Below are 20,296 nucleotides of genomic sequence, written 5' to 3' on the forward strand. Positions count from 1 at the left end.
CGTGCCAAGCGGTAGGTTCGTCAACTAGCGGGAGGGGTGACAGCGTCGCGTTGCCCAGGAACCAGGTATCCCATGAATTCTGTCCTTTCAGTGTACTTAGTTCATCCAACGATAATCAAGTCACATGTCGAAATTCATGTTTCTCAATTTCGCGTATACAAATATTTTCTAATTTCATGTACATCACTGGGATGCAAAGTTTTTCTGCAGTTACGCGATATCTGGGAAATAAAAATTTAAGTTCCTTGAATGAGTGGTAATTCGTAATTTATAAACCTGTTTCACCAGTAGCATGGTGAAATAATTTCAATCGCTAAAAGATATCATCACCATTATTTTTGTAATATATGGGAATACAGTATAACAAATACCGTACCTTGAATGAAGTAGTTTGACAACGCGAACAATGATCTGTCAATTCCCAAATGTTAGGACTCTGTGTCTATGCGGTTTCCAAGAAAAAAATTAAAAGCCGGCATTTCAAATGAATAATAAATATATATTATTTGCATTAACTCATCAAAACAAATACAAAACTATCGCATACAAACAATCTGCCAAATACAATCATATTGCCTTCACGTAATGCTAAGGGCCTTATAACATTGCAAGTTCAGGCGCCACCTAGTGAAACTGATATTGTAAATGTTTATTCCTGTCTATATAACTGGACAACAGATGACGCTCTAGTCTCAAACACCTAACGATTTTGTGATAGGGTTATCAACTGCTTTCATCTTAACATTAGTACAATGGGATAAAATTCATTTCGATCTTAGGATTTTGTATATTAAGAACCTACTTTGCAAGCCAGAAGAATGAGAGGTGATCTTGAAATATTACTGAAGGCATTCTTTATTAAAAGATGAAGAATTCGAAATATTTCCTCACTGTAGGACCGTGGTTTGCTTACCTGTGAGGATCGGCTATCCTCGGGAGTTACTTCGGCTCTAATTTGCCAAATTAGGAAATGCTCGAGGCTTATAATGTCTACCACAGCTAGTGGAGGTGAAAAGGTGAGAGAAACGGGTCATCGTCGTCAGAGAAGTAATAGTGATCCGCAAGCAACAGCTCAGGTATTAGCACAGCTTCGCCGAGAAGATGGTGAGTATCGTTTCTATAAGTAGTATTTTATTAATATAGGTTTTCCGTTTTTTTCTTGTTTGTTCCGTAAAGTTTTTCCTACATTTGATGGGTGGAGAAAATCTGTAGTAGGCGTGGACGACAGCGACCTCACAGCAACATTGACGTTTCCGTGTGTAATAAATTGATGACTTTCTAATTTTTTTTCCCTAAATAAATTATCAAATATTCAACGAATTTTCTGAAAATTTTATTCACTTTGTTTATCCCTGTTTATAAAGAAGTAAATACACACGTATCATTTTTCATTCTTAATTACAAGTTCTATCACTTGTTCACAGAACAAGTGCTATTTGTAGATATAGTAAGCAAAATTTGCCCACCATGGTTCTGTGGTAGTAGTAGTAGCATGCGATGCAAGAAAGAAAGTGTATGAGCTTATGCAGCATCAGCCAAAAAAAAAAAAATCACACCATTCCCGCCAAATGCCTGTCCAGTTCCTCCTTAAATTTATTCAACCTATCAACTTCCACAACAGATGGAAGTTTGTTCCAGCAATTAACCACCTGCTGGCTAAAGGCAAATTTCCACACATCTATTCTACATCTGTCCTTTCTTAATTTGAATTTATGCCCCCTTAAGTTCATAATCTGAACAAGTGGAAGGATCCCATCAGAATTCAGCGTGCTCAACCCATTCAAAGCCTTATACACCTCAATCAGATCACCGTGCAGGTGCCTGGTCTCCAGCTACTTTAAGCCTCCTCTTGGTAAGAGGATCCCTTCATTCCCCTCACCAATCTTGTTGCCCTTCTCTGTACACGCTCAAGCAAATCTACATCCTTCCTAAAATGAGGCGTCCAGACCTGTACACAGTACTCAAGGTATGGCCTGACCATTGCCTTATATGGAGGGACAATCACTTCCTTTTCCCTGCTAGCAAAATTCCTATATATCATTGACAAAACCCCATGACCTGCCCTGGCAGGCTGTCTCCATTGCTCAGAAAACTTCATATCTGACTACACAATTACTCCCAGATCTTTTTCATTTTCTACCACCTTAAGTGTAGTACCACACAGTTGGTATGTTTCTCTGGGGTTACTTCTACCCATATGCTGTACTTTGCATTTGTCAAGGTTAAACTTCAGTTGCCACTTCTTAGCACATCTGCCCAATTATCTAGATCCTGTTGCAGTAACACACTGCTATTACTGTCATTAACAATCCTGCCAACCTATGTATCATCTGCAAACTTCGACATTAAGCCTGATATACCTTCATCAATATCATTGATAAATATACAAAACAACAGTGGTCCCAACACCGAACCCTGTGGGACTCCACTAATAACATTAATCCACGAAGAGCAGCACCCATTGATTACCACCCTCTGTCTTCTCCCACTTAACCATCCTTTTATCCATTGTAGCAACTTACCCTTAATACCATTCTGCTCCAATTTGTACAATAGTCTTACATGCACAACAGTGTCAGAAGCTTTCCTGAAATCCAAATATATGATATCAAAATTATTTTTTTGCATCCAGTTCCTTTGTAACCAAATCATAATATCCTATCAAATTTGTTAGACAAGACTTTCCCTTAACAAACCCATGCTGTGTCTGAATTATTGCTGCAGTCTTGTCTAGATGATCCTGCAATGCATCTTTAACCAGTGACTCCATTATTTTACCTGGAACAGAAGTTAAACTAACTGGTCTGTAATTACTCGTGTCACCCTTTGTGAATTGGGGATACATTTGCACATCTCCAGTCCTTGGGAACCTCCCCTGAGTCCAAGGATGCTCTCAAAATTATGGCTAAGGGTTTGCTTAGTTGCTTTGCCGCCTCCTTTAATATAACTGGATAGATCCCATCCACCTTAGGTGCTTTTCTTACATTTAACTTCAACAATTTCTCCTCCACTTTTCTCTCAGTTATTACAAAATCGCAAAGATCATCAACAGTCGAACCATCCATGTCAAGTGGACCAATCAGATTCATCCCCTTTTAGAGTTATATAAGTAAAGAAATCCTTGCTGTTTTTCTTAGCATCTTTTGCCAAGGATTTCTCGTAATCTGCATTCACCTGCCTAACCTCCTTTGTGACCTGATTACAGACTAGCTTATATCTGCCATAGGCTTTTGAGTCGCTTGATAATTTATATCATCCCATGCATTTTTCTTCTCTGTTACAAGTCTCATTAGTTCATTAGATAACCATTTAGGCCTAAACCTTGAACAATATTTCTTAATAGGTATGAAACTTTTAGTAGCATCCACGATGAATTCCTTGATTGCTTTCCACTTAAAATTTACTGTTGGTAACATCGTCAGTTGATCCCTCTGTACAGAATTTAAAAACTTTCTGAGACCACTGTACTCACCTTTACGGAAGCAAAAACCCTTTCCTTTACCCCTGATGGTAATTAAATCTTTAAGTAAATCCCACATCAGTACACTGTGATCACTGCCACCTAGTGGTTTCTTTATCTGCAAATTCTTAATACATGAATGATCACTGCTGATAACCAGATCAAGAGTATTGCTCTCTCTGGTTGCCTCTTGAACATGCTGCTGCAGAAAACAATCATCCAATAAATACACAGAATTCTGACTAGTGTGTGAGTGACCAACCCACAAGTTCCAGTCAATATCTGGGAAGTTAAAATCCCCCATTATAAGACATTCTGATTTACTACCCCACTCGATTTCTCTGTACAATTGTTGATTGTACTCATTTGAGTCATTAGGCCTATAGCACACTCCTACTCTTATTTTTGCTTTCGCAGTGCTTATGTCACACCAAACTGACTCAACGGTGCACTGTTCATCTATATCAACTGGGTGCACTTCTTTTGATTTTGTTTTTCTTCATTAACAGCATAAGACCTCCTCCCTGTCTATCCTTTCTGTACACATTGTACTCCCCAAATTCCAGTTCTGCATTCCTTATATCTGTGTGACACCACGTCTCTGCTATCCCAACAATATCCGCCTTTGATGTCTTGACCAACACTTCAAATCCATCAAATTTATTTACTTCTAGCATTTGTATACATGCTCCTATTCTTATTCCTAGTTACCCTAACACATCCCATATACCCACCTATTTTACGATGACTGCCATCCGTCCCTGAAACCCCCAACACCCCACGCTCCAGGTCACTACTTATTCTAATAGAAGTTGTGGAACAGGCTGGAAAAAATTCTATCCCTTGAGCTTTGCACAATCTTTCCAGGGCCGAATTGATCAACAAGGCTCTTGTCATATACTCCCTTCTATCGTGTTTGGGCAGAATTGCAGACACTTTCAAATTCAACCCTAATTCCCGGCTTTTTTTTGAACAGTGACCTGTACTTGTTAAGTAATTCTGCCGGTCTGCTACTCTTAATATCATTAGTGCCAACGTGTACAACTATATCACCTTTTGTGCTCTTAAAAGATGATATCCGCTCTACAATGTCATCCACCTTTGCCTCTGGCAGACATACTCTGGTCCTGTCCCACCTATCCTTTTTACAAAGCATGTTCCCCATTTCCCTGACAATAGTCACCAACAACTACTAGTTCTTGTGGAACCTGTGCATTTTGCCTTGGGGGTTGCCGCTGTGTTACATGATGACCAAGTGCAAGCTCTGGCATTGATGTGGGCAGCTTAGAGGTTGATGGGTTCCCTCAATTTAGATCCTTCGAGGGCATCCACCCTGTCCTTCAAGCTCTCATATAGGCCCATAACAACGCTGAGTTGTTGCCTGATTTCCTTACACTCCTTACATCGCGCACACACAAAGACTACCCCCATGGCAATATTATGTTTTGTTCCAGAGAGTTCGGCAAACATTTCACAAGTTGCAAATTTTTTTAGGCTGTGATGTGTTGGAGAATCGCCCCCCTCTCAGTTCTCCCTCGAGTCACAGCACTCCTGCCACTTTGTGCCCATTGCTTTGCCGATCTAGTTTAGGGCATGACTTTTTAAATTGATAAGATAATTAAAATAATTCGAAAATTGTAGATCTCTTAAAGTACCATTTATAACTGACACAATATAATAGCGTAGCTTAATTTAATTTATTATGGTACTCACCTTTTTATAATCTGCATTGATGTTCGAATAAATTGGATGATAATTTTAAATTTAAGTTAGCATGAATAAGTTAGGATTTAAAAACAGAATTAAAATGTGCGCAAGGAAGTAGAAGTGCACGTCTCTGTCCTTGGTTGTCAATGTTGAAATTTGAAACGATTTAAGTTATACGGTTGGAAACAGAAGCCCAATAGCCATAACAAGTGGCTTTCGTTTTACATGTCTTCAGTTGGCAATGGTAGAATGAGAGTAAACGCGTGTATTTAAGAAGACTAAGTTCCTGTGATGCTCCTGGATACACGTGGGAATCTCAGGTGCATGAGATTCCAGACCGGTGCTATGTTATAGGGTAGTTTGGAATTTAATACTTAGAGTGGAATGGCGGCGAAACTATTCTATAACTAGGGCTTCATATTGGAAAATTTTAAAACTGGATTTTAATTTGATAATAGGAATGGCTGAATCTACTAAGGGGGTGTGGTTGTGGGATTGAACATGTGTTGCTAATTCGGTATTGGACTGTCCCGTCCTAAAGCTATTGTAGTGGTAGTACGCACGTGTGTTTGATGTTTCAGTAGAGCCGTATTTTGTGGTGGTGCTACCGATGTAGCAAGCGTTACAGTTATCTTGACATTTTATTAAGTAGATGATATTATTCATGTCACTAATGTGGTAATTTTGTGTATCTTTATATGAGTTGAATAATGAACCTAGTTTATTGTAAGATGAGATTGTAAGGGTGATATCAGTACTGTTGAATAAATGGCGGAATTGGTTGGCAAAATTACTATGGTAAGGGAGGATAATATGTGGATTATTATTGGAAATACGTTTGGGTGGGTTTTTGATATTATTTTGGACTGTGATAATAGTTTGTTTGATTAATTGAATAGGATATTTCCTAGATATGAATTTACTTGTAAGATATTGTAGTTCATTATTAAGGTCATAATGTGTGGAACTGTATTTTATAGCATTGTAAATTTGATTATAAAGGACTGCTTTTTTTGTGTTGAGGGGATGATGCGATTCAAAGTGTAGGTATTTGCCTGTGTATTTTTTCTGAAAATTCTTGTTCCTAGTTTTGTATGGCTTCTGTATATAGTGAGGTTTAGGAAATTAATTTGTCCCTTTTCTTCCAATTCCAGGGTATATTTTAATCTATTATGCATGGAATTAAATTTAATGAAAAGATCAATTATTGTGGATTTGTGTCCTATTAACCTCGATTACGGTTTTAACTTTGCTATTAAAAATAATAAATATCCCTACAAAGAATGTATAATAGAACTACAAACCAAATTAGATAACCATCCAGAGAAATGGCGAGTTATACACCAAAGTAATTCAATTCTTAACTCCAGATTCAAATCCCAACCCAATATAAACAAACAACAGTTAATGAACTTACAGTAATTATAAACAAAAGCACATAATAGAAAAAATGGAATCTATACTCTCTGATTCAGATACATACAAACTGGATAACACATATACTATTTCCAAACATAAAAATAAGCTTGACATTATTTTAAGGAAATTAAGATCCAACAATGAAATTAATTTATACACCTTTCAACAGATTGGTATCTGAAACAATATTCTACCGCATATGTTTGGTATTACCAAACTCCATAAACCCAACCACCCACTAAGACCCATAATATCCTTCAGCAAATCAGCTTTCACTAATTTACCTTCCTTCCTGGTCAAAATTATCTCCCTCTCACCAGATTTTTGAAATTTAAAGTAAACAATACCTCCCAAACCTTTGAAAAAATAAATTCTATCACAATAACCAGTGATGACATCCTAGCATCTTTTGATGTAGTCTCATTGTACACTAATGTACATTTGCCGTCAGCATTATAAACCTTATGTAATTTCTTAACAGACCCAAAACCTTATCCAATCGCACTTCCCTTTCAATTAATAGCATACTAGAGCTCACAACATTTCTATTAGATGCCAGATACTTCCGATTTCTTAATCAGATTTACCAGCAAACCTATGGCCTACCTATGGGATTAGGGATCTCAGCCCCCCTATCTGAAATTTACCTAGCCTCTGTAGAAAATCATATATTACAACCATTCCCCCAGATATTAAATTATTTATATGATACGCTGACAATATCCTCTTAATAGGGCACAAATCCACAATAAATGATCTTTTCATTAAATTTAATTCCATGCATAATAGATTAAAATATACCCTGGAATTGGAAGAAAAGGGACAAATTAATTTCCTAAACCTCACTATATACAAAAGCCATACAAAACTAGGAACAAGAATTTTCAGAAAAAATACTCACACGGGCAAATACTTACACTTTGAATCGCATCATCCCCTCAACACAAAAAAAGCAGTCCTTTATAATCAAATTTACAATGCTATAAAATACAGTTCCACACATTATGACCTTAATAATGAACTACAATATCTTACAAGTAAATTCATATCTAGGAAATATCCTATTCAATTAATCAAACAAACTATTATCACAGTCCAAAATAATATCAACAACCCACTCAAACGTATTTCCAATAATAATCCACGTATTATCCTCCCTTACCATAGTAATTTTGCCAACCAATTCCGCCGTTTATTCAAAAGTACTGACATTACCCTTACATTCTCCTCTTACAATAAACTAGGTTCATTATTCAACTCATATAAAGATACACAAAATTACCACATTAGTGACATGAATAATAAAAGGTAAAGTGCAGCCATTATCAACCCACTGCAGGATGGAAGCCTCCTCAACAATTCATGCTGAGGGAAATGGACCATAATCTGCCACGCTGGTCCAGTGCGGGTTGGCAGATTGACCGTATTCAGCAGTCAGGGGCTTGAACCCCGGTCTACTCAAGGAGTGTGTGCTACTGCACTCCCGCTCCTGACCACTTGGCTACGGTAATAACATCTACTTAATAAAATGTCAAGATAACTGTAATGTTTGCTACATTGATAGCACCACCACAAAATATGGTTCTACCGAAACATCAAACACGTGCATACTACCACTACAATAGCTTTAGGACGGGACAGTCCAATACCAAATTAGCAACACATGTTCAATCCCACAACCACACCCCCTTAATAGATTCAGCCATTCCTATTATCAAATTAATATCCAGTTTTAAAATTTTCCAATATGAAGCCCTAGTTATAGAATGGTTTTACCGCCATTCCACTCTTCAAGTATTAAATTCCAAACTACCCTATAACATAGCACCGGTCTGGAATCTCATGCACCTGAGATTCCCACGTGTATCCAGGAGCATCACGGGAACTTAGTCTTCTTAAATACACGCGTTTACTCTCATTCTACCATTACCAACTGAAGATGTGTAAAATGAAAGCCACTTGTTATGGCTATTGGCCTTCTGTTTGCAACCGTATAACTTAAATCGTTTCAAATTTCAACATTGACGACGAAGACATGCACTTCTACTTCCTTGCGCACATTTTAATTCTGTTTTTAAATCCTAACTTATTCATGCTAACTTAAATTCAAAATTATCATCCAATTTATTCCAAAATCAATGCAGATTATAAAAAGGTGAGTATCATAATAAATTAAATTAAGCTACGCTACTATATTGTGTAACATAATTAAATGTCAATACTACGCTATCTAATAGAAACAGTGAAGCGTATTGCGCTATATAATTATACGTTAGAGCTACCTAGTTACCTCAATTAAAAATTTGAATTCCTATCACTATATACAAAAACAATGGCTGCAAGATTCAAACAAAATAATGGTTTTACATATATTAAGTAGTAATCCACAAAAAACTCTATCTAAATTAAATAAATAACCTGCATAACTATAACTAGAAGACTACGTATTAAGTACAATATAAAATAACAATTATGTAAATAAAAAGGCAAACACTTATCGCTTTTCGGATCCTGTAACTTACAGCTGTAATGGAAGGGATGTACCAAAAAATGAAACTTTCATCCCTGGGATGCAAAGTTGAAGGTATAAGCTACCTTCTTACAGCTAGTTTATATCAAAGCGTTTGTTACAATATTGGCATTGCTTTCATGTAGGTTATTATTATTATTATTATTATTAGCTACATGATGCAAGGAAGCCTGAGGCTTATGTTGCACCAGCCAAAAAAAAAAAAAAAAAAAAATTGCCCAATTTACCCTAAGAAAGAGTGTCAAAAGTAGAAGGGAATCACCAAGAAAGAGAAGAATGATGATATCCAGCTCAGGATCCTAGATGTGTGCCAAGCCCATACTCACCAGTTGCGAGCCCCCTGAGATTAAAATATCTTCACTCTGAAGATATTTTAACATCATAAAATATCTTCACTCTGAGGATGGAAATATGTAATTATTATGAAGCTTTATTATTACTATTAGCCACATGGTACAAGGAAGCCTGAGGCTTATGCTGTACCAAACAAAAAAAACTGAGTTACACCCCCCCCCCCGAGAGAGAGAGAGAGAGAGAGAGAGAGAGAGAGAGAGAGAGAGAGAGAGAGAGAGAGAGAGAGAGAGAGAGAGAGAGAGAGAGTCAGAAATAGAAAGGAATCACCACGAAAGAGAAGAATGATGTCCAGCTCAGGACCCTGGGTATGCCAAGCCCATACTCACCAGATGTGAGCCCCTGCTTTCAGTGAAAGTGCATTATTTACAGTTAAAGAATTTGCTAAAATTTGCAGATAAAGAAGCCACTGGGTGACAGTGATCACTGTGTACTGATATGGGATTTACTTAAAGATGTAACTACCGAGGTGTAACTATCGAGGCTAAAGGGAAGGGCTTTTGTGAAGGTGAGTATAGGGGTCTCATAGTTTTTAAATTCTGTACAGTGGGATGAACTGATGATGTTACTAATGATGAATTCTAAATGGAAAGCTTTCAGGGACTTAGTCTTGGAGGCTATTAGGCTTTTCATACCAACTAAGAAATACTGTTCAAGGTTTAGGCCTAAATGGATGTCAGATGAATTAATGAGGTTCATGGCAGAGAAGAAAAATGTATGGGATGCATATAAATTATCAGGTGACACAGAGGCCTACGGCACATATAAAATAGTCTGTAATCAAGCCACAAAGGAGGTTAGGCAGGCCAAGGCAGATTATGAGAAATCTTTGGCAAAGGATGCAAAGAAAAACAGCAAAGAGTTCTTTACTTATGTGAACTCAAGGAATGGGATGAAACAGATTGGTCCTTTTAACATAGATGGTTCGACTATTGATGATACTGCTCAAGTAGCTGAGCAGTATCATCAATAGTCGAATATATTCAAGGAGGGGAATGTCAGAAGTTTATCAAACTCTAGTGGGGAGGTAAGTGATTTGGTAATGACTGAGAGCAATGTGGAGGAGAAATAGTTGAAATTAAACATAAGGAAGGCACCTGGGGTGGATGGGATCTATGCAGTTATATTAAAGGAGGCAGCAAAGGAAGTAAGCAAGCCCTTAGTCATAATTATGAGGCTTCCTTGGATACAGGGGAGATCCCCATGGACTGGAAGTGTGCAAATGTATCACCATTCACAAACCATGTTCAAAAGGTGACAAGTAACTATAGACCTGTTAGTTTAACCTGTGCTCCGGGGAAAATAATGGAGTTACTGGTTAAAGAAGCATTGCAGTATCATCTACACAAGACTGCAGTAGTAGTTAAGACACAGCATGGGTTTGTTAAAGGGAGATCTTGTCTGACCAATCTGATGGATACTATGATGTGGTCATATAAAGGAACTGGATGACAAAAATAATTTTGATATATAATTGGATTTCCGGAAAGCTTTTGATACTATTGCGAATGGAAGACTGCTGAATAAATTGGAGCGGTATTGCATCAAGGGTAAGTTGCTACAATAAATAAAGGGATGGTTGAGTGGGAGATGACAGAGTGGTAATCAATGGAAACTGCTCTTCGTGTACAAATGTTATTAGTGGAGTTCCCCAGGATTTGGTGCTGGGCCCGTTGTTTTGTGTATTCATCAATGATATTGATGAAGGTATATCAGGCTGCTTAATGTCCAAGTTTGCAGATGATACAAAGGTTGGCAAGGTTGATAACAACAGTAAAGACAGTATGCTGCTCCAACTGGATCTAGATAAGTTGAGCAAATGGGCTGAGAAGTGGCAACTGAAGTTTAACATTGACAAATGCAAAGTACTGCATATGGGTAGAAGTAACCTCAGAAAAAAGTACCAACTGTGTGGTACTACTCTCACGGAATTGGAAAGTGAAAAAGACTTGGGGGAATTGTTCAGTTAGATATGAATTTCTTTGAACAATGAAGATAGGCTGCCTGTCTGCATTGCCCATGGGGTTTTGTTAATGATATTCAGGAATTTTGCTAGCAGGGATGCGGCAGTTGTCAAGCCACATCGTGAGTATTGCTTACAGGTCTGGAGGCCTAATTTTAGGAAGGATGCAGAGCTGTTGGAACAAGTACAGAGAAGGGCAAAGAGATTGGCGAGGGGAACAAATGGGTGCTTTTACCAAGAAAGGCTTCAGTTCTGCAAATTATGGCATCTGGAAACTAGGTATCTGTCAGGTGATCTGATTGGAGTGTTTAGGCTTTGAATGGATTGAGCAAGCTCAATGCTGATGGGATCCTTCCTCACGCTCTCAGTACACACGAGGGGGGGGGCACTTTGAGGAATGTTGGTTTGAGAATAAATTTGTGGAAATTTGCCTTTAGCCAGTGGGTGGTTGATTTCTGCATCAAGCTAATGTTTGAAATTAAACATAAGGCAACCCCAGAGAAATGTACCAACTCTGATACTGCACTTAGGGTGGTAGAAAATGAAAAAGACGTGGGAGTAATTGTGCAATCAGACATGAAGTTTTCTGAGCAATGCAGACAGGCTTCCAGTGCAGGTAGTGTAGAGTGTGTTTAGTGTCAAATGGCACCAGGGGTTCCCCCCATCTCCGCGTGCCATACATTGTGGGTATGAAACAGAACACTGTCAATGCCAGAGGTTTAAAAGTGTATGGATTTTGTACATGTGTAGTGTCGTGTACCGTTGTTCATCTGGTCATTTAGCCACTGGGCCCCTAATAGGACCCAGCGGCTAAATGTTGTCCACACTCTGCCTACACCAGGTATACCACTATTATAGTTATTTACTCTGGCAGGTCCTGCCACCTAATTTCCTGAGATTTCAGTGGCTAGGACCTTAAAAAAAAAAAAAATAATAATAAAAAAAATAATAATAATAAAAAAAAATAAATAAATAAAATAAATAAAAAAAAAAAGCTGTTATAGTTATGGGTCAGCCAAAAAGAAGTACTATTTATGTAAATAAATGTTAAGTTTTTTTGAGTGTAGGGCTCAAGCAATTTAACAATGGTTCAGATACTAGTAATTATAATTAAAAGAGAGAGGGGTGGGGAGACTGAAGGCCGGGGGGGAAAAGACAGAAATAAGGGGTCCATAGAGAAGATGACCCCGAAATCAGTGGAACAGGCCCATGCCCCACCAGAGGGAAGAGAGGGGCGGCGAGGGGAGGAGCCCAGAGGTCACCTCCCCCTCCCGCCCGGGGAGTGGAGGCAAAGGGCCACGCAAGGGAGCGTGGCTTAAAAAAAAAAAAATTCTATAGAGTCCCAAAGGAAGGTCTTGTATCTGGGTGAGAGCCAGTTTCGTTGAGTCCAAGGATGGTTAGTTTAGTTATGGTGCCTGTTCTTGATCCCTGTTGATAGCAATAAGTGTCCTACTTCGGGTGAACAGTCCCTGGGCAAATTTTGTCAACTCCTTATACTCCTCTTGCGAGTCCAACAGGTTTGATTCCCTGTCGCGAGGAAGTAAGTCAGCTTTGTCATCAGGAGGCAGCGGAGATCCTCATAGTTTTCACAGTTGTACATTATGTGAGACCATGTCTCCACTTCCCCACAGACACAGCGGGGATCGTTTACTAATTTAAAACTGTTTAGTTTGGCATTCAGGGCCCCCTGACCTGTTAAAAGATACGTAGTGTGCAGTCCAGGGTGAAACCATGATGGTGCTTTTGGGTATAATCTTCCGACATCAGGCAGAAATTTCCTCGTTATTTCCCCTTTTGTGGATTCTGACCACCTATCCTGCCAGACCTGCTGCAGGTGGGTGGCGAGTTTTGTTTTCTCTCTTTTCAGGTTTCCTGTAGACTCAATGGAGTGGCCCAGAAAGGTGCAGGGAAGCCCTTTTGTGAGATGCTGCACCATGGCACAATGCACCACTTCGAGGTCAAGGAGGAGTGCTCCCTCCAGAACCTGCAGAGCATGTGTACTCACTGTGCAGCAGGCCCGTGTAATAGAGAGGAGTATTGTCAGCTGGATGGAATCTAGTGTCAGTCTGTTAACTGCAGTAGTTGCTTTCTGGAACCAGATGGGTGATGTGTAAGTTATGGCTGGTATAAATGTCGTTTTGTAATACAGTCCCAAGGTGTGCCTCTTGAGTCCCCAATCCTTTTTAGCTATTCTTGAGACGAGGGCGGACTATCTCCTGATTTTCTCTCGGATATGTTTCAAGTGTGGGTTGAAAGATTGGTTCCTGTCCAGTATGATTCCTAGATATTTCATCTCACTGAGTAGTTTGATAGTTGTATTTTCTACTTTAATTTGCGGTGGTCTACGGAGATTTAATGTTCCTTTCAGTAGCATTGAGTAGGTTTTTCCCGGTGAGACCTTAAGAAAATGGACCTTCATCCAGTCTTGTAGAATTTGAATTGCTCAATTTGCCTGGGTTTCTAATTGAAGTCGATTGTCTGCGGCAACAGTCAGTATCAGGTCATCTGCAAATGCCTGTGAGGTCGAAGGACAGAAACTCATCCAATACCATACTCCAGAGGAGCGGTCCCAGTACCGAGCCCTGGGGGCAGCCCCTGTAAACAGGCCTGGTCAGTTTCTTGTACAGAGTCACTACTTGTATTTTTCTCTTGGATAAATATGACCTTCATTATTTTGTAAAGGTTGATGGGTGTTTTTGCCTTCCGCAGTCTGGCCAGGACGCTTGGCCACCAGATGGTGTCGAACGCCCCAGCAAAATCCACCGAAATAACCAAGAAGTACTTCCTATCACCACTTCCGTAGCCGAGTGGTCAGGAGCGGGAGTGCAGTAACACACACTCTTTGAGTAGATTGGGGTTCAAGCTCCTGACTGCTGAATACGATCGATCTGCCAACCTGCACTGTACCAGCGTGGTAGATTATGGTCCATTTCCCTCAGCATGAATTGTTGAGGAGGTTTCCATCCTGCAGTGGGTTGATAATGGCTGCAATTTACTTTTTTTACTTCCTGTCACAAGCAGCAGCCAAACTTAGGAGGCTGTTGAGAGCATCCACTGTTGAGGCTCTGGGTTTGAACCCAAAATGTGTGGCCATCACGAGATTTGCAGCTTCATAGTGGTGCAGGAGTCGCTTGTGAAGCATCTTTTCAAGGAGTTTACTAGCAACTGGGAGCAGGGCAATTGGCCGGTATGATTTGGGTTGTTCGGGTGGCTTCATAGGATTTTTTAGAATTAATTTGACGTTGGCCATTTTCCAGTCGGTTGGAAAGACTCCAGTCTTCAGGCATGTGTTGAAGAGGTTTAGTAAAGTCTGTGGAGAGATGTCTACTACTTTTTTAATAATCTCTGGCTCCAGAAGATCTGGGCCTCGGCATTTTTTATTCCTTATTTGTTGCATTGCCTGTTGTAGTTCTTCTAGGGCAAAAGGTGGTTCCATTTGGTCTATGTGATATGCTTCATTTCCATCGCAGATCTGCAGTTGTTCTGGTAGTTGCGGGTATGTTGGTTTTTGGAAAATCACATTGAGGATGTTGATGATAGACTGTTCCCAGGTGGTGGCCAATGTTCCCTGCGGGGTGTGGGTAGAGGTCATGACCTCACCCCTGGGGAGCTTATTCGTAGTGACTTTGTACACCACCCCCCAGGGGTCGTGCTGACTAATTTCTCCCAGGCCTTCTGCTTACTTTTTCGTATCAACTCAGTGTATCTGTTTATCACTGCTGCGTATCTTTGTCTGAGTGCTGTCACTTCCACTTCCGGCCAGGTACGTCTTGCCCTTTGGAATTGTTTTCTTGCATTTATGACTTCTCTTCTGAGGTTCTGGATGTTCCGAGTCCACCAAGGGACTGCACCAGGTGTGGGCAATTTTCGCTTCATCGCAGCCTCACTGGCCGCTATTATGGTCTTGGTAATTTTTCTCTGGATGTCGTCTGGGTCTTCTTGTCGATCCGCTTCAATGCGGTGTTGGCATAAGGTTCGAGTCAGCAGTTCCCCAAAGAGTCTCCAGTCAGCTTTGTTTACTGCAAAGCGGTTAAGCATCTGTTTGGCTATTGGTGTTCTATAGAGAGATCGGTTGATTTGGAAGATAATCACTCTGTGGTCAGACATAGTCCAGGAGTCTTGGACTGTCCAGCCATGATGTGTCCTGCAAGGTTTCTGGTGGCAAGGGTGACATCAATTGTTGCCTCCCACAGAGTGTTACAAAACATAGGTAGGTGGTGAGGCCTGTTTAGGACTGTCAAGGGAGAATTTGCCAGGAACTCCTTGAGACGCTGCCCATTTCCGGTGCCCCTTCTGTCCGGTGTTTGGCTGTGCCAAGCCGGGGAGCGGCAGTTTACATCCGCCCCTACCAAGATCCGTTGGCCTGGGAGAGTGTCCAACACAACCTGGAGGTATCTCGTGGCAAATGTTATTTCTTCCCCCGGCCTACAATACAAGGCAATCGCGTAGAAGGATACCAGGGGTGATATTATATGGGCACAAGCAGCCCAGCCTGTGCAGAGTTGTGTGATACATAGGTGGCAGTAATGGCTGGATTGCAGATCGCTATGGCCGCTTTTGGGGTCTCATTCTCAGCCTGTATGATTTTATATGCTATTGGATAGCTCCTTATTTTTTTTGAAGTGGGTGTAGGGTTCCTGCAAAAAGAGGATGTCTGCATTTTCCTCATCTGCTTTTTTTCTGAGTTATTCAGGCACTGCTCTGGCATGTTGTGCGTTTTGTTGTAGTATTAACAGCTTGGTTTTTTGAACTTTTTAAATTGGCCATAATCAATCTCATTTGGTATAAACTCTTTATCTTGTTGTACATTGGACATTTTGGGTCCCTGATGGAATGGGTGTGTTCGAGCTTTGAGGATTTACAATTCACACAAACCGGTTCTTGCTCCTTGTTTGGACAGCTGTTGTATTCATGCCCTTTGCTGCACAAGTTGGTGTGATCTGAGTGCATGTATGGGAGGTGTGGCCATACCTGCAGCATTTATAGCATTTAGGCACGGTCACATGCTCCCTGAACCTGTGGCTACCCCACTCAATATAGTCTTGGCTGGTGTTTTAGAATCTGCCAAGCGGCAGGAGCCAGTTCCACTATCCAGTTGTTTTCTCCGGACCTTGACTTTTTTGAATATCTTGGTTGCACAAGATTTGTCATGTCTCTATTTATCCCTTGTAGATTATGAGTTGGCACTTCCTCCGCAAGTTGGGCAGGTGTCACATCTTTGTTGACATCGAAAATTAAGATTGATGGCCCTCTTCTCTTGGGTGACTCTACAGTGATACCCAGTGTGGCTATCTTGGGGTTTTCCACGATATGCTTGATATCCCTTGACTCTGTTTCTATTATTATCCCTACATTTCTCGTCTTTCTAATCGCTTTTATCTTTGTTGTCTTTAAATCATCCTTCAGTTTTTTCATTATGGTGGTTTTAAAATCCTCACTTGTTTGTGTTCCTTCTATCTCTGCTGGTCTGAGGACCACAAGGTTTGGTGTTCGAAGCAGCAGTTGTTTTCTAGGTTGCAGGGCCTTTGGGTTTGACTGTTTGTTGTTTGGAATCCTCAGCGCTTGTGCATATGTGGGAGTACGCTGTGGAGACTATGGTGTAGGAAGATTTGGTAGTATCCAGCACCTTCTCAAGGATGGAGGTTCTTGTCTTAAGTTCCTCGTTAGTGGTTTTTAGTTTCTCGCTGTCGATGAGGAGGGCAGTGGTAATAGATTCAAGGGTGGCCCAGAGTTCCTAGACATAACTTGCCGCTTGTCTGGTGAATCGATTATCTTGATTAAGAAAGGTCACAAGATTCCTATGTAAAGCAGATATTATTTGGTGGATTGGAGAGTCTTCATCTATAGGTTTGTGAGTTGTAGGATATGCAGAAGGTGTAATTGCTGTGATGGTTAGTTTTCTGGATTGGGGGAGGCTTTCTGCCTCAGTCTGATCTAATGCTGTGCGTGGTCCCTCTGGTTGTTTGGCAGAGGAGGTCTTAGGGGCCTCTGATGGGGGTAGGAAGATTAGTTGATAGTTTGGCTGCAGATACTGTTCTAGGACTCTCGGCTAGATTGGGGGAGGGCTCTAAAGCTACCTGGGAGGCAGGAGCACTTATAGCTGTGGGAGAGAGAGTGGTTTGTAATTTCCCAGTGTAGGGAGAGCTTGCCTGTGAAGGTTGCAGAGTTGGAGGGACAGGGGCTAGGCTATCTGCTACTGGCATTGAGGTGTTAAATTGAAACTTAATGAGATCACAGGGTCAGATTCATCAAGAGGCACTTTGTTGATTTCTCAACAAAAATTCTAGTATTCTAGAAATTCTAGTATGGTTTGAGGAGACCGGGGTGTTCTGGTTTTTGCTCTCCTCTTACTTTTCTTTTTCTTGGACGTTGACTTTGGGAGGCTGGAGGCCAACCTGGTCTGAATCGTCTGCTACATCATTCTCGTCAGCTGACGATGAGGATGCTTCTCTTGAGCTCATGTCTAAGGGTTGTATGGTTGGGTTGAAAGACCATTATAATAAAGCAATTGTAAGGGGTTGCTCCTGAGTAAATTTGATTTCTTCTGAAAGGTCTACAGAAGGAGGAACAAAGCTCCTGAATTTTGTAGTTCTAAGGAAATCAGTTAGGGAGCACTATTTGTCCACACGTACTAGTAAACTTGTGCCACGTACAGAATAACGACACGGTAGGCAATATGCACAACACACTTTAGACATACTAATGAGATTATTATAGCTAAAAGTTATTAAGGATGGAGTAGCTATTGCGTCATAATTTCCTAATACTATCATTGTTTAATAATCCTCATTAATAATTCATTCCTCATTTTCATATTATAGATATAAAGGCACTTTATTCACTTGAGCAACGTCACTGAGTTCCGTTAGTAAGCAGGAGTCTTCCTCAGCCAATCAGGCTGATCATGTGACTGGTCACGTGATCACACTCTGGGAACAAACACCTTTGTTCTCAACACTCAAGGAAGAGGGTATGGCTGCCACCAGGTAACTGAATTATTATACACAAAAACATAGTGAGCCATAACTCCAAAATAACTAAGTTATATGTTTCAAAAATTATATCTTTTAAAATTGGACGTCAAGTTGAAAGTTCAGGGAACAATGTTCATTACCTAAATTCAACTACAAGGAATATATCACCAATAGAAGAGAGTAAAAGAATCCTATAATACACAATGGCCAAACCTATATGGCGTTACAACGCTGGCGTTCGTGAGTGATCACGACAATAGCAAGAATTTGAAAAATAGTCATAATTTCAAAACACCTTAGACGTTTGGCAATATCTAGGGACTCACCATCACCTAAGGAATCCGAAGAACACAATTTAAGTTCAGTTGGAGCACTTTGAACTACTTTTTTGATTAAACAAATACGGAGCACTTTGAACTACAGCTGTCTGACCAACGGTCACCGCTAGACTCCTCCAGTGCAGGTAATGGGGCCTTGTCAATGATATACAAGAATTTTGCTACTAGGGAAAAGGTGATTATCCCTTTGTATAAGGCAGTGGTCAGGCCAAGCCTTGAGTATTGCGTACAGGTCTGGAGGCCTCATTTTAGGAAGGATGTTGAGTTGCTTGAGCACGTACAGAGAAGGGCAACAAGACTGGGGGGGGATGAAGGGGTCCTCTTACCAAGACAGGCTTAAATTTTTCAAATTGCAGCGGCTGGAGACCAGACACCTGCCAGGTTATCTGACTGAGGTGTATAAGGCCTTGAATGGGTTGAGCACACTGAATTCTGATGGGATTCTTCCGCTTGCTCAGATTTCGACCTGAGGTGGCATAAATTCAAATTGAGGAAAGACAGTTGTAGAATTGATGTGTGGAAGTTTGCCTTCGGCCAGGCGGTGGTTAATTGCTGGAACAAACTTCCATCTGTCGTTGTGGAAGTTGATAGCTTAAATAAATTCACTGAGGAACTGGACAAACGTTTAGATGGAATGGATGTGTGAAATTGTTTTTTTTTTTTTTTTTTGCTGATGCTTCATAAGCTCATATGCTTGCTTTCTTATATCACATGTCTCCATTACTATTACTTTGACTTCTGTTTTCTGGAACAAATATCCTTCACCTGTATTTCCTGAAAATTGTAATGTATTGAAATTCAAGAAATGTCAAAAAAATGTTCTGTCTTGCTTTCAGTACAGGTGGTACCAAGTAGTAAATTCTAATACTCTTAGTGTTTTGAGGTTTTAAAAAAAAACAAGCACCAGACATATGGTGATTGTTTATTGGTATTGAAGGTGTGAATCAGAATTTCAACAAATAACTTGTAAATATTGGAGGCATTTTTTCTGATCAGGAATCAACATTGTGAAGAAAATTTTATTAAATAGGAGTGCAAATCCAATTCTATTTCACTTGCCTTTACTAATATTACTTAATTTTTGCTAATAAATGTCCTCACATGACTACTGTGCACTATTCTTATGTGATTCATTACCACTGACACGAGTTTACAGTTTCAGAAATAACTGAATCTGTTTCACATGACATTGTGTTTATTGTACACACAAATGGTTATGTGATAAATGCTACCTATCCTTAATATAAGCAATTAATTTAGTGTACTGTATTGAAACTTTTCTGTTTTTAAATTTGTTTCAAATAAAAAAGCTTCAGTCTTCTTACCAATCAGTTCTTGATAGTGGGAAATAGTGCTTAGTTTGATTTAATTTGTCAATCAGTTCAGCCCTGGAAGATATTGTGCAGGGCTCACGGGGTAGAATTTTTGAGCCAGATATCACCATTCTTCTCTTTCTTGGTGATTCCCTTCTACTTCTCTCTCTCTGTCAGTGTAACTCTTTTTTTTTTTTTTTTTTTTTTTATTCGACTGGTGCAGCATAAGCCTCAGGCTTCC

General features: G+C 40.0%; 1 protein-coding gene across 3 annotated transcripts in view; it reads left to right on the top strand.

Annotated features, from left to right (window-relative positions):
* The first annotated feature begins 715 nt into the window (after window positions 1-715).
* The window catches only part of LOC150085583 (phosphatase and actin regulator 2-like), a 462,740-nt gene continuing 443,159 nt past the window's right edge, over window positions 716-20,296 (top strand). For all 3 annotated transcript variants that reach the window (XM_090373361.1, XM_090373363.1, XM_090373362.1), the window contains exon 1: window positions 716-1,104. In XM_090373361.1, the coding sequence (XP_090229487.1) occupies window positions 987-1,104 (118 nt within the window). In that variant the 5' untranslated portion in view covers window positions 716-986. The remainder of the gene's footprint in view (window positions 1,105-20,296) is intronic.

The sequence above is a fragment of the Mastigoproctus giganteus genome, chromosome 5, assembly GCF_048544385.1.
Source record: "Mastigoproctus giganteus isolate SK-2022 chromosome 5, ASM4854438v1, whole genome shotgun sequence".
In the NCBI taxonomy this organism is placed as follows: Eukaryota; Metazoa; Arthropoda; class Arachnida; order Uropygi; family Thelyphonidae; genus Mastigoproctus; species Mastigoproctus giganteus.